We start from the raw sequence: 27,069 nt of genomic DNA on the forward strand, positions 1-27,069 counted from the left end.
CAAAATCCACCCCCCCTAACCATTACAAAGTTACGTCAAAAGTTCTAGGACACTGGCAAATGTTTTAACAAGCGGCAAGAGGACAGCGTAGGGGCTGATGCTCACTGCTGGTTGGAAGAAAAACTGGCACGAACCTAGAAGGCAGTTTGGCAGTATATATAAAAGTCTTAAAAAGGTTCATACTTCTCAATCCACTTAGAGGACTGAGCTGGGGAAATGAATCTGGAATGCAAGGATCTTGAACAGAAACCCTTCTCCACAGTATTATTACTCATAATGAAGGCTGAAATAACCAAAATAGTCCAAGATAGGGGCTGGACTCAGACGTTTTTAGCATATGTGAATTCTATATAGCACATAAATATATTTTAACATCATATAGCAACTTGCTTACCACCTAAGGGAGGGAGCAGACAGTACACAAACTATAAGAAAATGACAACGATGTAGCAAAGACTAACGTGTTCTTGGTGATTTTCTTTAGATTGTGGGTAGTATGCATTTTATTTACTTGAATTCTCAGTTTTGTCAATCTCAAAAACAACTTGCTGTGTAATCAAGTGCATAGCACCTCTGTCCCAAGCCCACTGGCCTTTGGCCTCCAGCTGCAAACTGCAGTGGTTGAATGAGAAGACTTGAACAGGCTCTTCCAAAAATAATTTCCTGACCTTCTTTGCCAACTCTCAGAGCCTCCTGACTCCATCCCTACTCAAACTTTCCCTCCTCTAAGGTCTCAAAAGGTTTCAGCCCATCACAGCACCAATGCCCATTGCAAAGAACACATGATTTATTAAAGACAACTTGTCATCAACAGCATTGATTCAAGGAATAAAACTAATGAACAATAGCAGACTCACATTCTGACCCGAGAGTCAGACTTGCTGAGTTCGTACAGCCCAACCTATAAGTGTCCTAAGTCCTGGGGGCAGCTTCCCAACTGGGAAGCCTCAGGCCCTCTGGTTCTCAGAGCACTCCCTGGAGAATCTCAGGAGGGGGAATCCCCAAGGCTCTGTCCTTTCCTTAGGCAGTATCCCACTGGGGAGCACAGCCTCATCTGGACAGGGTCCTTTGCTCTTGACCCTCATTCCAAGGTCAAGCAAAGAGCACTGGACCTAAGCCTGCCACTGAGGCGAATCAGATGCAGTGATTCAAGTAGTATGGCCCCAGGAGGGAAGACAGGGGGACAGGCAAGAGGGAATGCATGAGGTGTCCTGGGCAGTCTGCTGGGTCCCAGGCTGGGGCCTAAGCCTCAGGCTGTAAAGGGGTCAAATCTGGGACTGCACCACCAGCTGACAAGTTCTGAGAAGAGGCTGAGTCAGGCTGCCAGGCCTTGGGGAAGCAGTGTCTCTGTGCCATGATGGGGGCTTGCAGTCTGGACTCCATGCCAGCCCTCCTATATCGCTTACCCTCAGTTCCAGTACATAGCTCACAGCCCTCACAGCCAGGACCTGCTGGAAAATAGGGACAGTCCCAGAGGTAGGGGGAGAGGATGCTACTCTGACCTTGGAAGGTCAGGAAGACTGTCTCCAACTGCTTTTTACCCTCCTGGCCCCACCCTTCACCACCAAATCAAGCACTAGCCAGTCTGCAATAAATAACCAGGAGTCTGAATAAATAGTAAAAAATCTCCCAAACTGTATGTTGGGAGAGGAGGAGGCAAAAGGCAAGTGCATAAAGTCCCAGGAGCATCCAAGATACAGTCTGGTATAGGAGCCACTTGGAGACAGCTCTTCCTGGCCCATAGCCAGGCCTGGGCTGGCAGTACAAAGTCCTGGCTGCCAGACTCGGGAAGGCTCCGGGGACCGGCGGGCCACTGCTGGCCAGTCTGAGGAGAGGCTGGGGAACCCTGCTACACTGTCCAGCCTTCCAGACCCAAACCACCTGCATCCTCACTATAGGAGGAAGGGCTTAGTCAAAATAAGCCCACTCCTCCCACAGTCCAGCAGCAAGTGAAACCAGCTGCTCCTGCTCAGAGTGCCCCTGCTCCAAATCCCGGAACTGCCCAAGCAGGTGACCAGGGAAGGGCAGCAGCTCCTTCACCCTGCTTGGGGGGACACCTGGCTCTCCTGGCACTGACAGGACCCAGGGCTTTGAAGCTCAGGGAGGCTCCCATTGGTCCCACCTGCCCTTTAAGGGACTTACCACCCTGGGCGGGGACCCAGAAGCTATGGGAATGACTGCTCTTCTGAATCATTCAGATCCCAACCCCTGGTACAATACCACTTTCATGTCCTTTTACTTTTTTTTTTTTTCATGTCCTTTTACTTTAGGAAAGAAGGGCCTTTGGGGGGAATCTCTGGAAGATCCAGCTCTCCCTCTTCTTCCTCCAACCCTGGGCAGAAAGGAGGGGAAGGGGCCCAAAGCTTTGTGAGCCATCATTTCTCAGCAGCTTTTGGTTTCCAAGATTTCTGTTGGGAACACATTCAGGGCCCTCTAGTGAGGCAGTGTGGACTCCTTCCCAGTCTGTGGGACCTGGGGGTCTAGGGCTGGGGACGGGCACAGGGCAAAACTGACCCCCAGGAACTTTGCTAAGCCAGACTCCTCATTCTGTCTCTGGGGTTCAAGGAATGAAAAGGAAGAGGGAGGAAGAGGCTGGGGATAAGGCACCCCAAGAGAGAAGGGCAGAGGGCGAATGGAGAGAGAGTCACACACACTCTGGAAGGGAAGGAGACAGAGAAGAAACACTAAAGACACGCCCACCCCCTCACGCACGCACTGACAGACACACACACACAAGCAGCAGACACCTGGAGGATGCAGACGCACATACACACCTACCCGTGACTAAAGACAGAAACACACAGTGGGAAAGGGATAGAGGGTGTGACCTGGGCCTGGCAGCTTCTTAGCTCCTTCACAGTGTCACCTTCCCCACAGAGAAGCCTAAGCACCAACCCCCAGAAGTGGTTTCTGGCTCATTTGCCAAGCACCTCCTGCAACCAGAGCCCAGAGGACCAGAGCAGGAGAGGAGGAAGGAAGCAGCAGAGTGGAGGCAGGGAAGGGCCCCTGCCAGCCCCCAGTGCCCCCAACATGCCCCTGCCCCAGGAAACCACCTCATGAGCTCCGGCCTTGCTCGGCAGCCTGGGCAAAAGGTCCCCGGGTCAAAGAGCAAGGAGGAAGCCAGGACTGGGTGGTTAAGGAGCATGGCACAGTGTGCCCCCGGTGGAGCGGCCTAGGGTGAGGGAGCCAGATGAGGAGGCCTGGAGTGGGCCGATCCTGCAGCTTCCCCTCGGGGTGGCTGGGATCCCACAGGCTCCTGCGTGTCCCAGAAGCCAGGACACAGGGGTCAGTGTCTTCTCTCCCAAGCCTGGGCCTCCTGCCAACAGGCTACTTTGAGTCTTGGAGTTCCTTGGCTTTTTGTAGGATCTGGCAGACGTCTGTGATGGGGTAATCCTAGGTATGGGAAAGGTCAACAGTAGGCCTCTGAAGTCAGCTCAGCCTTCCCACCTTTGCCACACCCGTGCCCTTCCCTCTGAGCCCTGAGCTGCATGGACAGGGACCACAGGCTACCAGATGCCACGTTCTGCCCAAGCCCCTGAAGAGAGCTAACACTATACCCACCGAAGCGCTAGCTTACCCAACCCAATCAGCACCAACCAGTATCACGGCCCCTTCCTTAGCACCAGGACCATCCTCCCTCATCTCTCTCCTGCCCCCAGACCCGAGTGCTATTCATAACGAGCCAGAGAGTGGACTAGACAGTGCTTACGCAGTAGTTCACCGGGTCACCTCATCAGTCTGATAAGAAAGTTACTGTGACTGGATCTATTTTACAGACCTGGTCAATCCAATTATGAAAACCAACCCCAGGCCAGGCATTGAAGAAACTGAGGCCTGGAGAGGTCGTCCAGTAGTTTAGGTCACGTAACTAGCACAGCAGAACAAATATGTGGCCCAGACCTGTCTGGTACCGCACCAACATTCTTCACCGCTATACCCCACTTTCCTCCCCCAGGTCCGAGCACTTTCACCAACAAGCACTATAATGTACCAGGCACTGCTGTGTCCCAGGCACAATGAACCTATGTGGAACATTTGGTCCAGAGACGCCAAGTTACTCTTAGCAACACCATACTCAAGTGGTAAAAGCGGGAATCAAAACCAGATCCAAAACAGATCTGCCTTGGGGACCTGGACGCTTATGCCCTGTTCCTGATTCCAGCCTGCCACAGCAGCTGGCACGGGTGGCTGCTTGGTAAGCATCTGCCTCATGACTAAAGACTGAGCTCGCCGCTCCAAACTCCGTTACCTGCAGGAGCCGCATGTTTACGGTAAAGTCCCCTTCCAGCAACTGCTCCCGGATCAGTCTAAGGAAAACAAGCAGCAAAGGTGCTGGAACCCTGGGCCACTGAGTGCCCAGCTCCTTCCTCACCACCCTCAGTGTGACCCTCGCCCAGGAAGTCCAGAGGTTCCCTCCTCATGAGAGCAGCCCCTGCCCACCCCTCTGCTGGTGGTCACACTCACATGAGCATGGCGCAGCAGACCAGGAGGAGGAAGTCAAAACGGTTGTCGTCGGCGAAGAGGGAATCCCAGATACGGATGACGTCGGGCAGCAAGAACTCCTGGGACAGCAGCAGTGTCAGCCAGCGGAAGGCGAAGAACTGAGGCTTGATGTTCTGCTCTTGCTGGGGAGACAGGGGCATGGGGCGGGGTGCTCGGCAGCCACGCAATGCCACACAGCCAATGAGACCGGCCACATGTTTCAGCGCCAGGCACAGAGTGGGGAGAGCCTCAGCCAGCCAGATCTTCCTAATTTCCAGTAGAAGCCAGAAAGCCAAGCTTTCTTATGAGCTCTCTGGATTTACCAATGATGGCTCTAATTCTTTTAAAATACTGTATGGATTATAACCTTGGATTGAGGGACAGAGAGACCGTTATCAGCACTTAGTATAAGCCTAGCTTTGTGCTTAGCATGTTAAACGTATCATTTCATTTATTTACTTCATTTTACAGCCTTACATGGCCGTCATTCCCCATAGTATGAGCTCTCTGGTCAGCCCCAGTGATTATTATTAACTGAAAAATTGTTAAAAAACAATTTTTCAAAATTGGGCAAAAATATAATTCTGTATCTGTTTAAAAAGACCTGTTTATATGTATTTTCTTATTCACAAACCATTTTTTGTTTATAGTTTCTCTTCACGAAACTATTTTCTGAAATAGGGAATGCCACTCTAATAACTTTATATATTATCTTTAATTTTTAAAAATGATGTTCGCTGGAGCGCCTGGGTGGCTCAGTTGGTTACGTGTCTTTCAGCTCAGGTCATGATCTCAGGGTTGTGGGATCGAGCCCAGCGTCAGGCTTCCTGCTCCATAGAGTCTACGTCTCTCTCCCTCTGACCTCTCTCGCTCTTGCTCTCTCAAATAAATAAATCTTTTTAAAAAAATGATGTTTGTACTCTTTTCTCAGAGGACTACCACCAAGCTACAGTCATCTAGCATGTGGTAAATGCACTGTGCAGTGCCTGGCACATGACAGGCACCCTACCAGCTTCCTCTTCCCTCCCAGCCCGCTAGACTCCCATGTCAACTGCTGCCTCAATCTCCCAGTCGCGCCCCAGCACTTGCACCAGCACCCTCCAGAAGGAGCAGCCATTTTCCATCCCTGGATTCAAGCTGGACCTTGCCCTAGGACACGCAGGAGGCCTGCCTATCTGTGCCCCTTCCCGTCTGTCTGCCTTGTCCTGGTGGTCCTAGCGCTCCTCACCAGTTTCAGGTAGAGTTCCATGTCCCTATCCTTCAAGGTGGAATACACCTTCTCCATCTTGTAGGTGATGCCACATTGCGAGTCGTCGAGGCTCTTGATGAAGTTGTCCCGGATCTCAGCCATGAGGTTGGTGAAACAGAAGAAGGTGTCTGCCTCGGCGTGCTCTGGGGGACAGGGGCAGGGGGAGGGCAGCTGCAAGGGGACTGATGCTCTCTCGAGTCCCACCCTATCTCTCACCCCATGTCTCACGTATGTGAGGGCTTTCCCCCTCACCTCTGAGCCTCTCTGGGCCACCCACTCACCTGGTCAGGCTCAGGTGCTCCTCTATCCTTGACCATGCCCCACCCTCAGACTAAGGACAACACATCTTTCTTGTCACATCTGGCAACACTGTACTTTCACTTAGCAGCTATCATAGATACATATCACCTTCTGATGATATTTTTCCAAACGTTATATATTTAAATCCTTGTCAACCATTCAGCTTCCTGTATATACATCCCCTCTTCTCTACCAGAATTTCAATTATAAACACTGAGATGAGGAAACTCCCAACATTCTAGAAAGCCTAAGCTGGAAAAGATCTTAGAGACCATCCAAGTCAACCCCTCACATCTGACAGAGGGAAGATAGAGGTAAGGAAAGGGAGTTGTACAACCTGATAAGGCCTATCACTCTCGTTTTCCTTGGTCCATTTTTCTAAGGAGTTACATGAGGGATGTGGGCAGCCAAGAGCCCTCTTACCTTTCCACTCGCTGTTGGGGTCGGTGGCAAAGGTATAATAGAGGGGCCCCACGATCTCATTCATGCCCTGTACATAAGCAATGCCAGGGTTGAGCTTGGCATAGATGAACAGGATGCGCTCCACCACCTCCCAGTGGGCCTCGCAGCCATTGGGCAACACCTCATACTCATTCAGGGATGACGGCGCAGAGTTCTTGTGTGGGGAGCTCATCTGCAGGAGGAGAGGATCTGGTAAGGTGGGTGGCATTACAGATAATGTGTTCTTGCTAGAAATGTTTACCATTCAGCCTACCATTCAACTTCCAGCTTATGGGGAATACACAGCAAAGCAGAGCGTGTCCAATATTATGAAAAGAAACAAGCAGACAACTCTACAATGTGGAATATTCCACAAAACAGCTAGACTAAAGCCTCATTTATGTGATAAAAGCCACAATGGTTACCTCTGAGGTGAAGGGATACTGACTAGGAAGGGACATGAAGGAACATTCTGTATGATGGAAATGTTCAGTGTCCTGATTAGGTTGGCAGTTACAAGGTATATACATGAGGAAAAGTTCATCCAGTTACATATATAAGAACTGTCCATTTGGGATGCCTGAGTGCCTCAGCAATTGAACGTCTACCTTTGGCTCAGAGCATGATCCCGGAGCCCTGGGATCGAGTCCCACATTGGGCTTCTAGCATGGAGCCTGCTTCTCCCTCTGCCTATGTCTCTGCCTCTCTCTGTGTGTCTCATGAATAAACAAGTCTTTAAAAAAAAAAAAAGAACTGTGCATTTTACTACATGTAAGCTATACTTTACCTTTTTTTTTTAATTTTTTTTATTCATTTGAGAGAGAAAGAGCATAAGCAAGAGGAGAGAGAAAGGGAGAGGGAGAAGCAGACTCCTCACTGAGCTGGGAGCCTGATGTGGGGACCCCGGGATCATGACCTGAGCTGAAAACTAGATCCTCAACCATCTGAACCCCCCAGGTGCCCCTATCATTTTGCTTTTTAAAAAACCTTTAAATAGGGGTACCTGGGGGCTCAGTTGGATAAGTGTAACATCTCAATGCAATACATACACCTTGACTGGGTCCTGGTTGGGAAGTCAAACCAAAAAATATTCTTAGCACAATGGAGGATATCTGATCATGGACTGGATATTGGGTGTTAGTGTGGAATTATTGTTAATCTTCATGGATGTGATGGTGGTAGGGAGGAGGATGTCTTCATTCCCAGGAGACACCTGGTGAAGTTCTTGGGGGTGAGGGTCAAGGCCTGTACAACATATTCTATCTCTACATAATATACCCACCCACAAATTTGGCAAAACGTTAACAACTGCTGAATTTAGTTAGAATGTATATAATTAAGCACTGAGAATGTATACAGTTGGGACACCTAGGTGACTCAGCAGTTGAGCAACTGCCTTCAGCTCAGGTCATGATCCTGGAGTTCCAGGATCGAGTCTCACATTGGGCTCCCTGCAGGGAGCCTGCTTCTCCTTCTGCCTGTGTCTCTGCCTCTCTCTGTCTCTCATGAATAAATAAATAAAATATTTTTTTTAAAAAAGAAAGAGAAATGTATATAGTTGAGCATTGTATTCTTCTTTCAACTTTTCTGAAAGTTTCAGATTTTTTTAAGTTTTATTTAAGTCATCTCTACATCCGAGGGGTTCAAATTCACGACCCCAAAATCAAGAGTCACATGCTGTATAGCCTGAGCCAGCCAGGGGCTCCTCAGATTTTTCAGTAAGAAAAATTTGAGGCAGGACACCTGGATGGCTCAGCGGTTGAGCATCTGTCTTTGGCTCAGGGTGTGATCTCAGAGTCCTGGGATCAAGTCCCATACCAGGCTCCTTGCATGGAGCCTGCTTCTCCTGTCTCTGCTCTCTCTCTGTGTCTCTCATGAATAAGTAAATAAAATCTTTAAAAATAAATAAACAAACAAATAAGAAAAATTTAAGGGGAGCTTAGGTGGTTCCATCAGTTAAACATTCAACTCTTGGTTTCAGCTTAGGTCATAATCTCAGAGTTGTGTGATCCATCCCTGCATCAGGCTCTGTGCTAAGCAGGGAGTCTGCTTGAGTCTCCTCCTCTCCCCATGCCCCTCTCCCATGTGCACACACATGTGTGCTCTCTCTAAAATAAAAATAAATCTTTAAAAGAAAAAGAGGGCAGCCCCAGTGGCACAGTGGTTTAGCGCAGCCTGCAGCCCAGGGCGTGATCCTGGAGACCCTGGATAGAGTCCCATGTCAGGCTCCCTGCATGGAGCCTGCTTCTCTCTCTGCCTGTGTCTCTGTCTCTCATTCTCTCTCTGTGTCTCTATGAATAAATAAATAAAATCTTAAAAAAAATAAAAAATAAAAAAAAACAAAAGAAAAAGAAAAAATTGGGAGAATAAAAAGGAAAAAGAAAAAGTTGAAAGATAAATAGAAGAGAATCCCAGTTAACGAGGGATCTTTATGCAACAGAACAGAGGTCTCAAAAAGAACAGAGGTCCCCCCCCCAAAAAAAAAAGAACAGAGGTTTCCAACAGTGTGCCAGCAGGAGCCTCAGGTCCTCTGCAAAGATTCAGGTGCCTGGCGTTACCTATGTGAGACAGCTATAGGCACAGGCAGGTAGAGATAGTATATTAAGCCACACACTGGAAGCACACAGTACTGAAGACAAAGTCCCTCTTCCATCACTCACACACACACACACGTGTATATGTGCACTCACACACACATATCACTACATTTACTGAGAGCTTTCTAAGTGCAAGACAGTGCTCTACAAGCATTCTTCCATTAAACCCTCTGTACAATCTAGAATATCTGCTCAACATCATTTTTAGGATGAAGAAACTGAGGCTCAGAAATGTTAGGTCACGGGACGCCTGGGTGGCTCAGTGGTTGAGCGTCTGCCTTCAGGTCAGGGTGTGATCCCAAGGTCTCGGGATCGAGTCCTGCATCAAGCTCCCTGCGAAGAGCCTGCATCCCCTTCTGCCTGTGTCTCTCACACGAATAAATATTTTCTAAAAAAATAATATTATTTTATATAAATATATATTATTTTATTATAAATAATAAAAATTTTTTTTTAAAAAGAAAGAAACGTTAGGTCACTCATCAAAGGCTCACAGTACGTAGTGGTACTGGGACTTGAACCCAGATTGGCTGACTCCAGACCTGGAGCCTAGGCTTCAGAGAAGTGCTTTCCAGTCTTCCAAAAATCTACAGAGCCACGACCTGCTTTCATCCTCTTGGCACTTCAAAAGCCAGGAGGATGGAAATGATTATGCCCAGTTTATAGGAGACAGAGGCCCAAAGTCAGATGAATGTACAGCTGGAACTAAACTGTCCAACCACAGGCCCAGCGGTCCAGGGATGAAGCTCCTGGTCATATTCTCTGCCACCGGGACCAGACTGAAACCTAAAATGGGTAAGAGCTTGGCTCCCAGACCCCTATTACTGTAGTGAAATGAATGAAACCAGGTCCCCACCTTGCCCTATAGCCAGGACATCAACTATTAGTAAGAGGGTTGCCCACAAAGCCAAGCATTCTGCACCTTTCAGCCCATACAACTCTGTCCTAGGCATGGGGACAATGGGATCAGCTTTAACGGCACTTGTTACCCTGTAGCAGAAAACGGCTGCTCTCCTAAAGACAGAGACTTGGTCAGTCATTCTACTTGGGGAGAAAAAAAGCTGCTGCAATATTATCTGTCACTAGCTTGTTGAAGGTTAGAGAGGAGGGTTTTTCTACTGTTGGAGGACAATGAAAAGTTTTAGAAACAAGCTGGGAGTTCCACACACCAAAGCCTAGGTGTCAATTAAGGAATAAGGAAGGGGTACCTGGGTGGCTCAGGGGTTGTCTACCTTTGGCTCAGGTCCTGATCCCAGGGTCCAGGACCCCTGCAGGGAGGCTGCCTCTCCCTCTCTCTCATTAATAAATAAAATCTTAAAAAAAAAAAAAGGTAATAAAGAAATATGCTTCATTTGGCTATAAGCAGCTTCTCAGAGTTACAGGAATCTGCCAGAAAAATGGGATTCAATAACTCAGCATGACTTAGCCAGCAAAGTCCTATCAATGCTAGCTCCTGGAAAACCTGGCTGGCTCAGTCAGCAGAGCATGCAATTCTTGATCTCGGGGTTGTAAATTTGAGCAACATGCTGGGTATAGAGATTACTTAAAAAATAAAATCTTAGAAAAAAAAAATTCAAGCTAAGTCTCTCAGCTCCACCTCTCATTCCACCCCGGTCTTACCTGGCCCTTGCCTGGATAATGCAGCCACCTCTGAACCTCTATTCTACCCCTCCAATCAATACCTCCACAGGCCCCATGGCAATGCTTTACAAAGGCAGATCTGAATCATGTCACTGGCCTGCCTAGAACGCTGCAAGGCTCCCCAGTCCTCAGGACCACTATTTTTGCCAGCATCCTTCAGTAGCCCTACCCCTCTTGCCCCCCGCCCCTGCACCCCGCCTCCAGCCAGGCTAGACCCCACTATTTCCTGAACACACACTTTCTCCTGCCTGAAGCCTCCATGTATGCCCTCCTCTCCACCTGGAATGAGCTTTCCACTTAGTTCCTGGACCCTCAGTTTCCATATCGCCTCCTCGGGGAAGTCTTCCTGGACACCTAGGTCAGGTCAGCTCCCCACTGCCATTACTGCTTCCACCACACTTTCCCATCAACGTGTAATTACTTTTTCAAGAGCCATCTCCTCTGTTGCTCCTTCACCCTATGGTAGGGCCCTTCCCCGCACCCCTTACACCCAGCTTTTGATACATGACTTGCAGAAAGAGCCCTGGAGGTAGACCCAAAGTCAATCTGGGTAACTGTCAGGGCAGATAGTCATGGGCCCAATGGCCAATGCTCCAAGGGAAGTATGAAGGAAAAAGCTGTCATGAGGTATCCCTGGGGCCCCCAGGTTGGCTCTCACATTTGTGACTCCACTCCGGTTCCGGGCCACTGTCTGGGATTTTAGCGTTGTCTGTTCCACCCGCTTTCGAAGGGTCTCAAACTCATTCTGGGGGTCCAGGATAAGAAGGCAAGGGTACTCGGTGGCTCTCTGGAAGAACGATATATCTGGGCACAGCCTCCTGTCAAGAGGGAATAGGATAGAGTTTTGTTACTCAGGGTGGAGGTATGGGGCATTTTTTGCATGTTTTTAAAAAAATAAGTAACATTTTATTTTTAAATGTTCAGGTTTTTAAAAGTAATATACTCATATTATATATAAATATGCATATATACACACATATATACATATGTAAACATATGCCCATCTTACTGTGTATATTTGCCAATAAAATTAAGTGTCCTTACTGTCTTGTAATTCAACTCTTCTCTTAAACCATAAACATCTCTCCACATCAAAAATCTTTATCTAATATGCACAGGGTGTTAAGTGTAGCGTGGCTTAAAATGGTGACATTGCACATTATACAACAGGATCACATTTACAGCTGACGTAGGAAAATGTCCAAGACAGAGGGAGAGGGAAAATCAAGGTGGGAGACAGTCTCTAGAATGTGATCAAGTTGGGTTTGTTTTGTTTCCAGTTTGACTAAAGGTATAACCGACACACAGCACCATGTGAGTTTAAGGCACAAGTTTTTCTCATGTATATACGGCAGCATAGGCACAATTTCCAGACTTCTTACACATAGCCCATCACAAATCTGCCTTCCAGGGGATCCCTGGGTGGCTCAGCGGTTTAGTGCCTGCCTTTGGCCCAGGGTGTGATCCTGGAGTCCTGGGATCTAGTCCCACATCAGGCTTCCTGCATGGAGCCTGCTTCTCCCTCTGCCTGTGTCTCTGCCTCTCTCTTTCTGTGTCTCTCATGAATAAATAAATATATTTTTAAAAAATCTGCCTTCCAGAAACACTGAACAATGTGCTACAGTTGCTGCCAGTGAGAGACAAAACCTCTCTCTCTAGAACCAGACTGAAGACATGGTTCTTGACTCAAACCATTAAGACACCTTGTGGACAAAGGCTGCCCCAACACCAGCCTGAGAATGCAGGAGACAAGCCCCCATTTGCATCCCGGTTGAGCCACGCGCCGGGCTGGGCGTCCACCTGAAGCCTTCTGAAGATGGGCCTGGGCAAAATGAGCATACCCTGGAGGGTGAGCACCCGGAGACACAGCTGACATCCACTGAAGGCAGAACTGAAAGCAGGCAAACAGACTCCAGAACTCTAGCTCTAACCACTCAGGCCCAAGGCAGACAAGCCTCCCTTATAGCTCCTCACACAGCCTTGTGGGAGATTCCACCCGCTGCCAGACTCATCAACCCCACAAGACAGCACAAGCGTGTTTCCACATTTCTCTGCCAAGTGGAAAAGCATACCCATGTACACATTGTAGCTCATGATTTTTGAAAAAACAAACATCTGACCCTGTCACTCCTACACTTAAAACCTTTGCACAACTGCCCTATATGTCCTTGGGATCAAGTCCAAGGTCCAATGCCTGCATCCCTCTAGTGTGGCTTCAAGCACATTGGCCCTCATACTGTTCCTGGAATGTGCTCCCATGGGCTTTCCAGGGCCTTCCCGCAGGCAGCTCCCTGCCACCACATCCTTTTCCTCCCTCTTCCCCTGAGGCCTCCCACTCCTGAGACCTCAGCCAAGGCTTCCCCCAAACTCTTAGAGCACCCTGAATTCTCCCCTCAGAGCATTTACCACAAATGCTAATCATATGGAAGATACGTCTTGCTGAATGACTGTCCCCCCGTCCTCTCCACCAGGTTCTCAGCTCCTAAGAGGGACCATGTCTGTGGAGTCCATCCTCAACCCTGAACTTAGCACAGAGCCCGCCATACAGTGGGGCCTCAATATCTGCTGCAGGAACAGTCAGCTGAACCCCTACATTACGTCCAGGGCATGACACTAAGGCAGGGAAAAAGGAGAGCCAGGCACCCGCCTCGCAGGCCAGCCCCATTCACAGGCTGACATCACTCGGGCCTGGACCCACCTAGTGGACAACCCCCTGGAAGTTCCTCAAACACTCACCTGTGGGCATGCTGGAAAGCACAAGCCTGGGAAACTCCCCAGCAGTCCCAGGGGCCAGCATGTAACCCCCAGCGCCCCACTTACCGGACGTCTTTGTCAATCTGCAGCAGCACCTCATTGTCCTTGAAATACGTGTTCCACCGGCTGTCAGGGTTGGGGTTGAGTGGCTGTGGGGAGAGAATCAGCTGTTCTGTCCTAGGTCCAACAGGACCCCAGGGGGCAGACTCCTGTCTGGGGGCCTGCGCAGAGGCCCCACTGAGGCTCTGAGTCAGCCTGGGAGCTACTCCAGGAGCCTCTCACATCACATTCCAACTCCTCCAAGTAGAGCCCTGCAGTCTGCTCTGACGACATCCCTGCTGGTCAGGGACCGTCATTTCCATCTACTGCTGCCACCTCGAATGCTGCCTGTACCAGGCACTCGCTGAAATGCTTGCTGAATGAATGCATATTGTATCTTTTTGAATCTGATTCATCAACACTTTGAATCACCAATCCTAGTCCTCGGAGCATGGGCCTGGGTCCATCCATCCCCACTTCCTGAACACGGGGAGGGGCTCGGTATTTGAGGAGAGAATGAGGCTTCCTCCAGGCCACAGGAAGATGGTCTATTCTCCTACCCTGGTCTGATTTTCTCTTCAACTATAAAACCAGGGCCTTCCCCAGGAAACAGAGGTGAGGAGGAAAGGAGACAGAGCCCACAAAGAGGATGGGGCCCAGTGCTATGCACACTTGGAGTCCAAGCTGTGATTTATGTACCTGATTGGGTCTAGCGCCTAGGAAGCAGAAGGGAGAGACAACGGCCTCCAAGGGCAGAGCAGCCCAACACAGAAAGGAGATAGTGGATGGACCAGAGGGGACCCAGACTGGCTCCACCTGACCTCTAGGGTGGGGCCGAACCTGCCAGATCCTTGTAGCCCCAGCCCCTACTGCCACCCTTACTCACATGGTCTTCAAAGGTCACATCCTCCCTGGACACACCCATGTTGGCCTTGGCAATACCAGGCTGGATGATCATTTCTCTCAGGAACTGAGAGTATAGCTCCCTGTGGAAGAGAAGAGGAGAGACAGATGATCCCAAAGGTTCCTTCCAGGCAACCAAACCAGAGAAGCTGCAACAGGGGGAAGATGGGCTCAGTCCCAGCTGCTGTCTCACATGAAAGCCCTCCCATCACCCCTCTTTCTCATGGTCTCACCTCTGCTTGGCCAGGATGGAGGTCCATGAGGCTCTTTCCAAGGGGAGGTAGTTCAAGAGAATCTGCACAGAGGGAGAGGATCAAAGCTCTGGTGACTCTCCAGCTCAATCCCAGACAGCAGATGGAGGCTGACTGGTCTCAAAGAAAATGTCTAATAAAGCCGAGAGATGACCAGATGGGCTAGAACCCACAAGTGGAAGTGTGGACTGGGGGTAGCCTCCATTCTCCTCTCCACTGCCTCCCTCCTCCTTTATCCAAACCAGCCCTTTCCTCTGCTTTTCTTCACACAGACTCTCCAAAATGATAACAAAACCTAGTGCTCAGAGGCTGGAAACTGGGCTTTGGCTCCCACCTCAGCTAATAGCTGCAGGCAAAGCATGGCCTTTCTTTGTCACATTAAGCATCACTTCACTGTAGTATACAGACTAGAAAGGAGATGGCTTCACTGCTACTACAAAGCATCCCATCCCCAAGAGGATCCTGGAGGGGGTATCAAGAACAGAAAACCCACAACTTCCCAGAAATGTGTCCTCAAACAAGCAAGGAAAGGCGCAGAACCAGAAGGGGCCAGGGTGGGGGTAGCCCATGCAGGAACCCAAGGACTCTCAGCAGAGCAGACACCCCAGCCCAGGCACACCCACCTTCCAGCAGAGGCACCGCAGTCCGCCCTCACAGGGGATGCCTGTGGACACAGCAGGCGAGAGTCACGCCCCAGGCCAGAGGCCCCAGACCCCCAGCCCTCCACCTCAGAGCCAGCTGGCAGGCAGCAGAGCAGGCAAGAAGTACTCCTTCAAGGATCATTTTCTGTCACAACAATGACTGGACTGGATGCTAAATCTGTATATTTCCCTCTATGACCCCTGCCCCCAGGCCAGAGATCCCTCAGTGTGGAATGTTCTTTTGGGGATAACACCTTCTCATTCTCTGCATTTCTTCCTCTGGGCAGCGTTAACCCAGCACCCTCTCTTCCCAATCAAAGTCATATCTCTTGTTACACATGATAATGGCTCCGTGACTTCTCCTTCATAGCATCCATCACAATCAAGATGATCTACCATAGTTTCTGTATTTAACATCTGTATCCCTGACCCCTGGGTAAGCCCCAGAAAGACATGCACCAAATGTGTCTTATATTACCTATCCCTAGCATGGGGCACAGCACACGGAAGGCATACCGTAAATATTTGTGGAACATAAACTAAGCTATGAATGATACGTCTTTGTGCTTTATGGACATTATTTCACTTAACCCTCATTAGAACCCTAGTAAATCCGGAAGGTCCGCATCTTACAGATAAAAAAACTATCTGTAATGACAGAGCAATCAAGGACTCAAACACGGGTCTGTCTTAACTCTATAGCCCAAACTCAACTGCTACTGCAGAATGGCTCCCCCAAGGCCTGGTAGATTCTTCAGTGTGGTATACATCCTGTGACCCATCAAGATCCTCAGGGTCTAAGTATCACTCCTGAACAAAAAACAAACTCTTCCTGCAATACTGTCAGGAACCCTGCTAAAGCAGCTGTTGCTCCAGGATCCCTAACATTGTGAATGGGAGCAAATGCCCTCACCTCAGAATCTGAACAGGCAGGAGAAGAGCAAGTCAAGAATGCCTTGCTGACAAGGTCACAAGGGCCAAGCAGTAACAAGAACCTACACAGAATACCTTGGGGTATTTTAAAAGATAAGCTAAAAAATCTCTGTGCTGGAAGATTAACCATGCCACAGAGGGCAAAGTCAAATATGGCTGAAGTTCAGCTCCTAAAGTCAGGGTCTCAAGGCTTAACCAAAGTTCACTATGGCCTGAGTCAGCTTTGTTCCCCTGGGAGGGAATAAGGAACTGCTCTGCAGCTAACCAAATTCTACAACACAGGAAGTTTGCTGGGGAGTGAGGAAGACCCTGCAGCGGCTCCAGGCTCAAGTGTCCTCTGGCTCCAGCCTCCCAGCCTCCCAACTTCCCAGCCTCCCAACTTCCCAGCCTCCCGTGTTCAGCCTTCTCCAGTTACTCTCAGCAAGCAGCAAGCACCACTTACAGGCCAGGAAACATCCTAAGGCTCACATCATGCTCTTGGTGGTCAGGGCAGTCAAGGATAGTTCAGAGTCACAGAATCTGGAAAAGTCTCCAGGAGGTCGGCTAGCCCCCAGAACTGACCGGGTGTGGCCTTGTGCACCTTCCCCTCCATTCAAACCATAATGCTGCTCTGGGAAAACCTTCAACACAGACAGCTGCCGCTTACCACTAAAACTGAGTTCCCGAAGCTTTTCCAAGACGATGGTGGGCTCCTTCAGGACATCCTGGAAATCTGCAATCCTGGAAGGTGGGATGGGGAGGCAAATGAAGCACACCCAAACCCGAGTAACAGACTTAGTGATCACTCCTGAAGCCCAAAGATCTCCTTGTCACCAGTCTTCCAACAGTTCCTCCCGCCCCTCAGGGACATAAAGACAGCAAAGCTCAGTCAAGGTCCTGGCCAAAGACATCTTTGGGAAACGACATAACTACCCATCACTTCTTACTCCAAACCCCAAAACATAAATGTTCTTGTCTAGAGGTTCTCAAACGCACACCATGAAACCAGACACATTTCTCATATTCAGTGAGCTGGCATTTATTGGGCACTTCCTGCTGGCCAGGGCCAGCCCACAGGGCCACTATCTGAACTCAAGGAACCCCAGGAACCAGGAGTAACATGATCCCTAGACAACCGGCCTGTGTAATCCGCACGCAGCTCCCAAGGCTCAAAAATATAACGATTAGAAGACCTCTGGGCTGGCCAGGAATCAAGGACAAAAGGTTTAGAGGAAAATTGAACAGTGAGCAAAATTTGGCTGTTGCTGCAGGATTTGACCTGGGGGAAGGAAAACTGGAGAATCCAGGTTGTCCAGCATGCCTCGTAAGAACCGGGCAAGGGGGATGGGGAGTATATGGAGGGGAAGGTACCGGGCAGAGGATGAACAAGGGAGACAAGAACGGGGGGATGGGGAGCTGAGGAGCGGGGCATCGAGGCTCTGGATGAGGAAGGCACCGGGAAGGGGGAAACCCGGGGTCCAGAAGGAGGGCGGGGGGGGGGGGCACTGGGGAGCAGAAGAGGTGCCTCGGCCCCGTGCCCCCTCAGGCCCATAGGCAGTGAGGCTGGAAAGTGGGCACCCGAGATCCTCTCCCGGGGCGGGGGTCCCCGACTCCTGCCGCACCTGCACCCCCCTCGGCAAGGCAGGCAGGGCAGCCCGGCCTGGCGTGGTGGAGCCGGGTTGGCCCCCGTGGCCCTTACCTGCTCTTGTGCAGACTCGACATGGTGTTGACTTCCGGATCCCCCGCTGCCTCCACCGCCTCCGCCGCCGCCGCCCCCTAGGGACGCGGGGCTCTCTGCAAAAGCCTCCGACCGGAAACGGAGCCGCGCGCGCGCGTGTTCCGGCTCGCCCCGCCCCCTGCGCCCGGCCCCGCCCCGCTCATGTGCCGCCCCTCCCCCGCCGACGCCGCGCGGCCCCTCCAACCCCTTCCCCTGGTTCTGCAGCCCGAGTCCCGACGCGCGCGTGACCGCGCTGTCGGTGTGCCCGAGGCCCGTTCCTGGCGCTTCGCTGGGCCTCAGTTTCCGTCTATGCAACGTAGCTCTCACCCTGTGCTCGGCCTTACCCGGTCCTTGGCGGCCTTATGCGGTGGCGACATTGTGTCGGGAACGTGCACCTTCCCTGCTCCGCTACTCCGGCCTCCGGCTGGTCTTTCACGGCGGGGTCCCCCCCGCCTAGGGCAGCGGTTCCCGCAGCGACAGTCGGCTGGAGGACTGTGGTTCAAGATCTAGCAGATGGAGGAGCAGGACGACAGTTCAGGGTTTCCTGGGCTTCTGGAGTGGATGAACGTGAAACTTACCACATCGGAACAATAGAAGTAGAAAGCCAGGATTTCAGGAGCCTTCCCAAGGAAAGACAGTTGGCAGCCTTACAAGGATTTCCCCTACACGTATGTGTGCAAATGTGCAAAATTGTCCTTATTTTTAAAATTTATTCACTGATGGGTGAAAAGTTTATCGCTGGACTGGGAAACCTCAAAACCCCCCTCCAGCTCTCAGGACTTCTCTGCTCCATGAAGCCCGCACACAGATAATGTCTTCCTTTATTCACCAATCCCAGATTTTTGCTCCCACTCGTGTGCTGTGTGTTGAGCTAGCTAAACGTTTCTGTAGAATACGAAGATTAAGTTCTTGTATGAAATGCAATAAATAAATAAATGTCATAACTGCACAACAGGAAAGGAATATTTTTCCAGGTAAAAAGAATATCAGCCAGTCGTTTTTTTTTAAAGGGAGAAGCAGGCTCCGTGCAAGGAGCTCAACGTAGGACTTGATCCCAGGTCTCCGGGATCACACCCTGGACTGCAGGCGGCGCTAAACCCCTGAGCCACCCGGGCTGCCCCCGCCAGTCCTCTAAAATGTTGGTTAGGGGCTCCTGGGTGGCTCAATTCATTGAGCATCTGCTTTGGGCTCAGATCATGAACCCAGGATCCAGGGATCAAGCCTGAGTTGAACTCCTTGCTCATCAGAGAGCCTGCTTCTCCTTACTCCCTCCACCTGCTGCTCCTCCTGCTCATGCACCCTGTCAAATCAATAAAATCTTTAAAAAATAAAATAAAATGTTGGGCGCCTGGGTGGCTCTCTCGGTTGAGCATCTGCCTTTGGCTCAGGTCATGATCCCGAGTTCCAAAATCAAATTCTCCAGCAGGCTCCCTGCTCAGTGAGAGTCTGCTTCTCCCTCTTCCCCACACCGTGCTCGTGCTTTCTCTCTCTCTCTCTCTTTCTGTCTTTCAAATAAATAAAATCTTTTAAAAAGTTAAATGTTGGTTAGGAAGAAAAATGATATGTTAAGAAAATTGTAGACAGTTGGCTAGCATTTAAGAAAAAGACAGTTCTATTTCTATCTCACATCTGACAGAAAAATAAGTTATAGATGAACTGAAGTTCTATAAGGGAAAATCTATAGGATTAGAAGAAATATATAGAAAAATGTTTATAATCTTAGGGAAGGAAGACACAAGAAGCCATGAAAGATAAGACAGATAAATAACTACATAAAATTTAAAATCTCTATATGGCAAAGTAAAAGATAAACGCCAACAGGAAAACATATGCACCCTTTGTGATAACATGTGAATCTTCCTAACATATAAAGAGTTCTTAAATCAACAAGAAAGAGACAAACACACTCGTGGGACAGGAAATAAGCATTCATTCATTTGAGAAATTCATTGAGTGTCTAGGATGTGCCAGGTATTTTCTAGTATTGGGAACTTAGATGTGAACAAAACAGACAAAAATCCCTGCCCTTGAAGCATTGATATTTTCGTGAAGGAGACACATAAGTCAGTAAAGGGGATCCCTGGGTGGCTCAGCAGTTTAGCGCTGCCTTCAGCCCAGGGTGTGATCCTGGAAACCCAGGATTGAGTCCTGTGTCGGGCTCCCTGCGTGCAGCCTGCTGCTCCCTCTGCCTGTGTCTCTGCATCTCTCTCTCTCCTCTCTGTGTTCTCATGAATAAATAAATAAAATCTTAAAAAAAAGAACAATTTAACAAGTACTAATACAATTTTGTTAATTTGTATTTAACTTTCTATATCGAAATACTGTAAGCTCCCAGGAAGCTACAAAGATAGTACAGAGAGATCCTTTGTACCCCTCACTCAGCTTCCCCCACTGGTTTCACTTTTATACAATTCTACCAACTTTGAGATATATTTGATGTTCCATCAGCTTCCCATGTTTAAAGGATACGCTTACAAGTGTTTAGATATGTGTGTGTGCATGTGTGTGTGTATAGAACTCTGAAACCATCACCACAAATAAAATAGTAAGCATATCCCTCAAAAGATTCTTCCTGCCCTTTTGTAGCTTCTGATTTCTTCCTCTTTTTGCACGCCCTCACCTCCCCCCAATCCAAGCAACCACTGATCTGCTTTCCATCACTGTAGATTAGTTTGCATCTTCTATAATTGTGTATAAAAGGGAACATAGGCTCTGTGCTCGTTTTTTTTTTTAATATAAATTTTATTTATTTATTCATGAAAGACACAGAGAAAGGCAGAGACACAGGCAGAGGGAGAAGCAGGCTCCATGCTGGGAGCCTGATGTGGGACTTGATCCTGGGTCTCCAGGATCACGACCTGAGCTGGAGGCAGATGCTTAACTGCTGAGCCACTCAGGCTTCCCTCTGTGCTTGTTTTTATCTGGCTTCGGTCACTCAGCATAATTATTTTGAGATTCGTGCATGCTATATAGCATGTATCAGCACTTCACTACATTTATTCGTTTGTTTGTTTGTAAAAGATATTATTTTTAAGTAATCTCTACACCAAACTTGGGGCTTGAACTGACAACCCCTAGAGCAAGAGCCCCATGTTCTATGGACTGAGCTAGCCCAGCAACCTCACTTCATTCCTTTTTATTGCTGTGTAGATTCCACTTTATGAATACACCATAGTTTATCCATTCACCTGTTGATGAGTATTTGGGTTGTTTCTATTTGTTGCTATTCAACTACAGCTGCTATGAACATCCATGCACAAGACTTTATATATGGACATATGCTTTCTTTTTTCTTGGAGTAGAATGGCTGGATGAATTTTAAATTTTTAAGAAACTGCCAAACCAGTGTGCCTTGATGGCTCAGTCAAACATCTGCCTTTGGCTCAGGTCATGATCCTAGGTTGCGTGGATCTGACGACATTGACATTGAGTCCTGCTGAGCAGGGAGCCTGCTCTTCCCTCTCCCTCTGCTTCTCCTTCTTCTGCTGCTGCTCCCCCTGCTGTGCTCTCTCCCTCTTTCTGTGTCAAATAGATAAATAAAATCTTTAAAAAAAAGAAGAAAGAAAGAAACTGTCAAACCATTTTCCAATATGGTTGTGCCTTTTTACGCACACAGCAGCAGTGTGTGAAAGTCCCTGTTGCAGCACATCCTCACCAACACTTAGTATGGTTGGACTTTTTCATTTTGACATTCTAGTAGATGAGTAGTGGTATATTATTATAGTTTTATTTTTTAAGATTTTATTTATTTATTCATAAGAGACACACAGAGAGTGGCAGAGACATAGGTATTGGGAGAAGCTGGCTCCCTGAGGGAAGCCTGATGTGGGACTCAATCCTGGTACTCAGGACCATGCCCTGAGCTGAAAGCAGACACTCAACAGTTGAGCTACCCCTGCGCACCCTCTTACTGTAGTTTTAATATGCATTTCCTTAAGACTAATGATGTTGAGTATCTTCTGTTTGCCATTCATATATGTCATTTGAAAAAGTTATCTATTCAAATCTACTGCTCATTTTTTAATTATATTCCCTGCTTTCTTACTGAAATTGAGTCTTGAGAATTCTTTAGATTTCTTGGATACAAGTCTACTTGATTTTTATTTTCAACTGTGGTAAAATAAGCATAGCATAAAATTAACCATCTTAACCATTTTTAAGTGTAAGGCTCAATAGTATAAAGTATATTCACAAAGTTGTGCCAACAATCTCAGGAACTCTTTTCGTTTTGTAAAAGTGAAACTTTGTGCTCTCTAAACAAGTCATTCTCTCTCCTTCTTCCCCACCCCCCGCCCTTGGATATTCACATTTTACCCTCTGTCTGTATGAATTTCACCACTCTAGGTACACGTAAGTGGGATCATATAGTATTGGTCTTTTTGTGACTGCCTTATTTTACTTAGCATGATATCTTCAAGGCTCATCCACACTGCAGTATGAGTTAGAATTTCATTCCTTTCAAAGACTGAATAATATTCCATTGTGTGTAAATATATATACATATATTATATATTCATACACACATACATATATGGTTTATCCATCCATCTGTTGCAACATGTGTTGCTTCCACCTTTTGGCTGTTATGAATAATGCTACTATGAACATGAGTGTACAAATATTTCTTCAAGACTCTGTTTTCAGGGGCACCTGTGTGGTTCAGTTGGTTGAGCGTCCAACTCTTTACCTCAGCTCAGATCTTGATCTTAGGGTCATGAGTGCAAGCCCTACATTGGGCTCCGTGTGGGGCATCAAGCCTACTTAAAAAATTTTAAAATTAAATAAAAGGCTGTTTTCAATGCTTTGTGTATATAGCTAGAAGTTGAGTTCCTGGGCCATATAGAGAATTAACATTCTATTTTTATTTATTTATTTTTAAGATTTTTGGTTTTGTTTTTTTTTTAAGATTTTATTTATTTATTCATGAAAGACACACAGAGAGAGGCACAGGGACATAGAAAGAGGGAGAAGCAGACTCCCTGTGCGGAGCCTGACCAGGACTCTGGCTCACACCCTGAGCCAAAGGCAGATGCTCAACCACTGAGCCACCCAGTCCTCCCAAGATTTTTGGTTTTTTAAAATGATCTCTACACCTAGAATGGGGTTCAAACTTACAACCCAGAGATCAAGAGTCCATGTCCTGTGGACTAAACCAGCCAGGTGCCCCCATTCTATTTTTAACTTTTCGAGGAACTACCATACTCTTTTCCATAATGGCTGTACCCAATCACATTTCGCACCCACAGTACACAAGAATTCAAATTTCCCTACCTTCTTGCCAACACTTTCCTTTTCTTTGATCATAGGTATCTTAATGGGTACAAGTCTTTTAAAAATATGTGATTTACAGATATTTTCTCCCAGCCTGGGCTTGCCCTCATATTCTCTTAACAATGTTTTTCAAAGAGCAGGAGTTCTTAATTTTGATAAAGTCTGACATTCCTTTGATGTCATATCTAAGAAATTTTTGCCTATTTCGATATCACAAAGGTTTTCTCCTACACGTTCTATAATTTTAGGTTCTACATTTAGGTCTATGATCCATTTAAAAATATTTACAATCCATGTTGAGTTCATTTTTATAAATGAGGTGAGGTAGGGATCAAAGTTCATTTACTTCCACATGAGTATCCAACTATGCCAGCACCATTTGTTGACAAGGATTTCTCCTTTCTCCAACTAAATTGCTTTGGCACCTTTGGCAATTAATCTCATGTGTGGGATCTATTACGGACTCTATGTTTTGTTGATATATTTGTTTATCTTTTTGGCCTCAGAACACTATGTAAGTACCTTTATAATAAGTCTTGAAGCTCCTTCATACTGTAGCCCTATAATTCTTTTATTTTATTTTTATTTTATTTTATTTTATTTTATTTTATTTATTTATTTATTTATGAGAGACACAGAGAGAGAGGCATAGACACAGAGGCAGAGGGAGAAGCAATATCCCTGAGGGGAGACCAATGAGGGGACTTGCTCCCAGGACCCCAGGATCACACCCTGAGCCGAAGGCAGACGCTCAACGACTAGCCACCCAGGTCCCTAGCCCTATAATTCTGTAGCATTATAATAAGCCTTGATGGTGTAACTCCATTAACTCTGTTCCTCTTTTTCAAAGTTGTTTCAGCTTTTGCATTTGGTCCTTTGCATTTCATATGAACCTCAGAATCAGCTTGTGATTTTCTAGGGCAAAAAAAGTTGCTGGAATTTTTCTTTTTCCTGGGATTTTTATTGGGACTGCACTGAATCTATAGATCAATTTGCAAATAATAGATACCTTAACACTACTGAATCACCTGTTCCATGAACATAAAATTCTTCTCCATTTATTTAAATCTTTAATATCTCTCAGCAATGCTTTGTAGTTTCCAAGTAGAAGTCTTATGCATAATTAGTCAGATTTATCCCCAAATATCTCATACTTTTGTTGCTATCATAAGCGGTATTTTTAAATTTCCATTTCCAACTATTTTTTACTGGAATACAGAGATACCAGTTTTGTTTTATTTTTTTACATTTGTTTTTATTTAATTTCGATTTGCCAACATATAGCCTAACACCCAGTGCTCATTCAATCAAGTGCCCTCCTCAGTGCAGAGATACCATTCTTTTAAATTTTATTATTATTTATAATAACAAAATTAATTTTTTAGGTTTTATTTATTTAAGTAATCTCTACACCTAATGTAGGCCTCCCGTTCACAAACCCAAGATCTAGAGTCACATGCTCTACTAAGCCAGGAAGGCACCGCTAATAAAATTAATTTATAACAAATTATTATTTTTTACTTTTAATTGCTTTTATTTAACTTGTATCCTGAAATCTTGCTAAACTCACTCATTAGTTTGAGAAGCTTTTTTGTAGATTCCCTAGAACTTTCTATACAGACTATTGTTTTCATTTCCTCAGACTTCTGTAACAAGTTACCATGGACTCTGTGGTCTATTCTATTGAGAATTCAATGTATTTTGTTAAGTTTTTCTTCTTTTTTTTAAGATTTTATTTATTTATTTATTTATTCATTCATTCATTCATGAGAGAGAGGCAGAGACACAGGCAGAGGGAGAAGCAGGCTCCATGCAGGGAGCCTGATGTGAGACTTGATCCCAGGACTCGAGGATCACAACCTGAGCCAGAGGCAGACGCTCAACGGCTGAGCCACCCAGGCGTCCCGTTAAGTTTTTATTCTGTTAAAAATTCCTAACAGAATGTTTGCATCTCTATCCACAAGGGATAGGGGAGCCTGGGTGGTTCATTCGGTTAAGCATCTGGGACACTTAATTTTGGCTCTGATCAAGATCTCAGGGTCATAAAATCAAGCCCCAGAGGAGTGTACAGTCAGGCTCTATGATGGGCATAGAAACTGCTTAAGATTCTGTTTCTCTCTCTACCTCTGCCACCCACTACTAACACCCCCTGCCACTCATACTCAAGCACTCTCTCTTTCTAAAAATAAAAATATAAGTGCATTTTAAGACTTTTAAAAAGATTTTATTTATTCCTGAGAGACACACAGAGAGAGGCAGAGGCAGAGTCATAAGCAGAGGGAGAAGCAGGCTACTTGGGAACCCATATAGGACTCAATCCCAGAACCCCGGAACACACCCTGAGCCGAAGACAGATGCTCAACCACAGAGCCACCCAGCCATCCCTATAAGTGCGTTTTAACCGCTTTACTGGGATATAACTCATATTCTACACATTTTTTAAGATTTTATTTATTTATGTGTGTGTGTGTGTGTGACAGAGAGAGAGAGAGAGAGAGAGAGAGAGAGAGAGAGAGAGGCTCCATGCAGGGAGCCCGACATGGGACTCGATCCCTGGTCTCCATCACACCCTGGGCTGAAGGCGGCGCTAAACCGCTGAGCCACCCAGGCTGCCCCTATTCTACACATTTAGAGCATATATTTAAAGTGAACAATTCAGGGGCACCTGGCTGGATCAGTTGGTAGAGATGATACTCTTGATCTCAGGGTTGTGCGTTTGAGTCCCACGTTGGGAGTAGAGTTTACTTTAAAAAGTAAATAAATAAAATGAACCATTCAGTGTGACTGGGAAGAAGAATTTTCTCTGTCCTTCAAGGTCTTTCTAGCTGGACTAAGAATCAAATAGATATAAAACAAATTAACAGGAGAAAATCAGATTTATTTTCATATATATGAGGAATCCACCCAGACATGGAAATTCAAAAAACTGGTGAGGCAATGTGAGATAGACCTGTCATTCTGAACCAAGGAGAAGGGGATAGGAGTCTGAGGCTTTATTTATTATAGATTTTATTTATTTATTTGACAGAGAGAGAGAGCACAAGCGGGGGGAGCGGCAGGCAGATGGAGAGGGAGAAGCAGGGTTCCCAGAACCCTGAAATCATGACTGAGCCAAAGGCAGATGCTTAACCAACTGAGCCACCCAGGTGTCCCAAGTTTGAGACTTTAAAAGGAAGAGATATAATTCATAGGAAAGTGAAAAAGCATAAATGTTTGGTAAACAAGTGTTCGCTGGGCCACTTAGAAACAATAGGACATAGATGATTTGGATCAAACAGGCCTTTCTAGGTTCCTCCCCATCTATCATACCTAGCTCATAGTATAATGTAGTTGTCTCTGGTGATAGCTCTCTTCCTGGAGCAGGTCCTCTATCAGTTCTCTTTAGGCACTTGTTGAAGGGGGGCAGAGTAAATAGCTTTTTCTGAATCTGCTGGGTTTTGATTGCATAAATAACCTTTATGCCAACGTGGACCATCTTGGGGCTGCCTGCCCTTGGCCTCTACAAGTGACTTTCAGAATATTCACAGAGTAATACATATAGAACTATTATCTATCAACCATGCAACCAGCATCCTTATCTAATTTTAGACCATTTCCATCATCTCAAAAAGAAGCTCTGTACCCACTGGCAGACATTCCCACTTTCCCCCCCTCCTTAGCCCTAGGCAACCACTAATCTTTGTCTCTATAGATCTGTCTATCCTGAACATATGAATAGACTCATACAGTATGGCCTTTTGTGACTGGTTTCTTTCATTTGGCACATTTTCAAGGTCCATCTATGTTGTAACATGTCAGCACTTCATTCCTTTTTATTGCCAAATAATATTCCATTTGTATGAACATATGTCATATCATTCCCATGTTCCAG

At 47.0% G+C, this 27,069-nt stretch overlaps 1 protein-coding gene across 2 annotated transcripts; it reads right to left on the reverse strand.

Moving 5' to 3' along the window:
• Positions 1–769: 769 nt before the first annotated feature.
• Positions 770–18,045, reverse strand: TBC1D13 (TBC1 domain family member 13). Of its 2 annotated transcripts, XM_055316744.1 has the most exons (12): positions 17,910–18,045; positions 16,878–16,951; positions 15,281–15,321; positions 14,640–14,701; positions 14,390–14,489; positions 13,531–13,613; positions 11,369–11,528; positions 6,455–6,665; positions 5,711–5,874; positions 4,465–4,625; positions 4,250–4,307; positions 770–3,393 (listed from the first exon to the last, which is right to left on the reverse strand). In XM_055316744.1, exons 1-12 carry the CDS (start codon positions 17,930–17,932, stop codon positions 3,328–3,330), a joined length of 1,203 nt encoding a protein of 400 aa, XP_055172719.1. In that variant the 5' UTR covers positions 17,933–18,045; the 3' UTR covers positions 770–3,327. The 2 variants fall into 2 exon arrangements, with proteins under 2 accessions (XP_055172719.1, XP_055172727.1); XM_055316752.1 differs by lacking the exons at positions 15,281–15,321; positions 17,910–18,045.
• Between the last annotated feature and the right edge of the window lie 9,024 nt (positions 18,046–27,069).

This window comes from Nyctereutes procyonoides, unplaced genomic scaffold (assembly GCF_905146905.1).
Source record: "Nyctereutes procyonoides isolate TBG_1078 unplaced genomic scaffold, NYPRO_anot_genome, whole genome shotgun sequence".
Classification (NCBI taxonomy): Eukaryota; Metazoa; Chordata; class Mammalia; order Carnivora; family Canidae; genus Nyctereutes; species Nyctereutes procyonoides.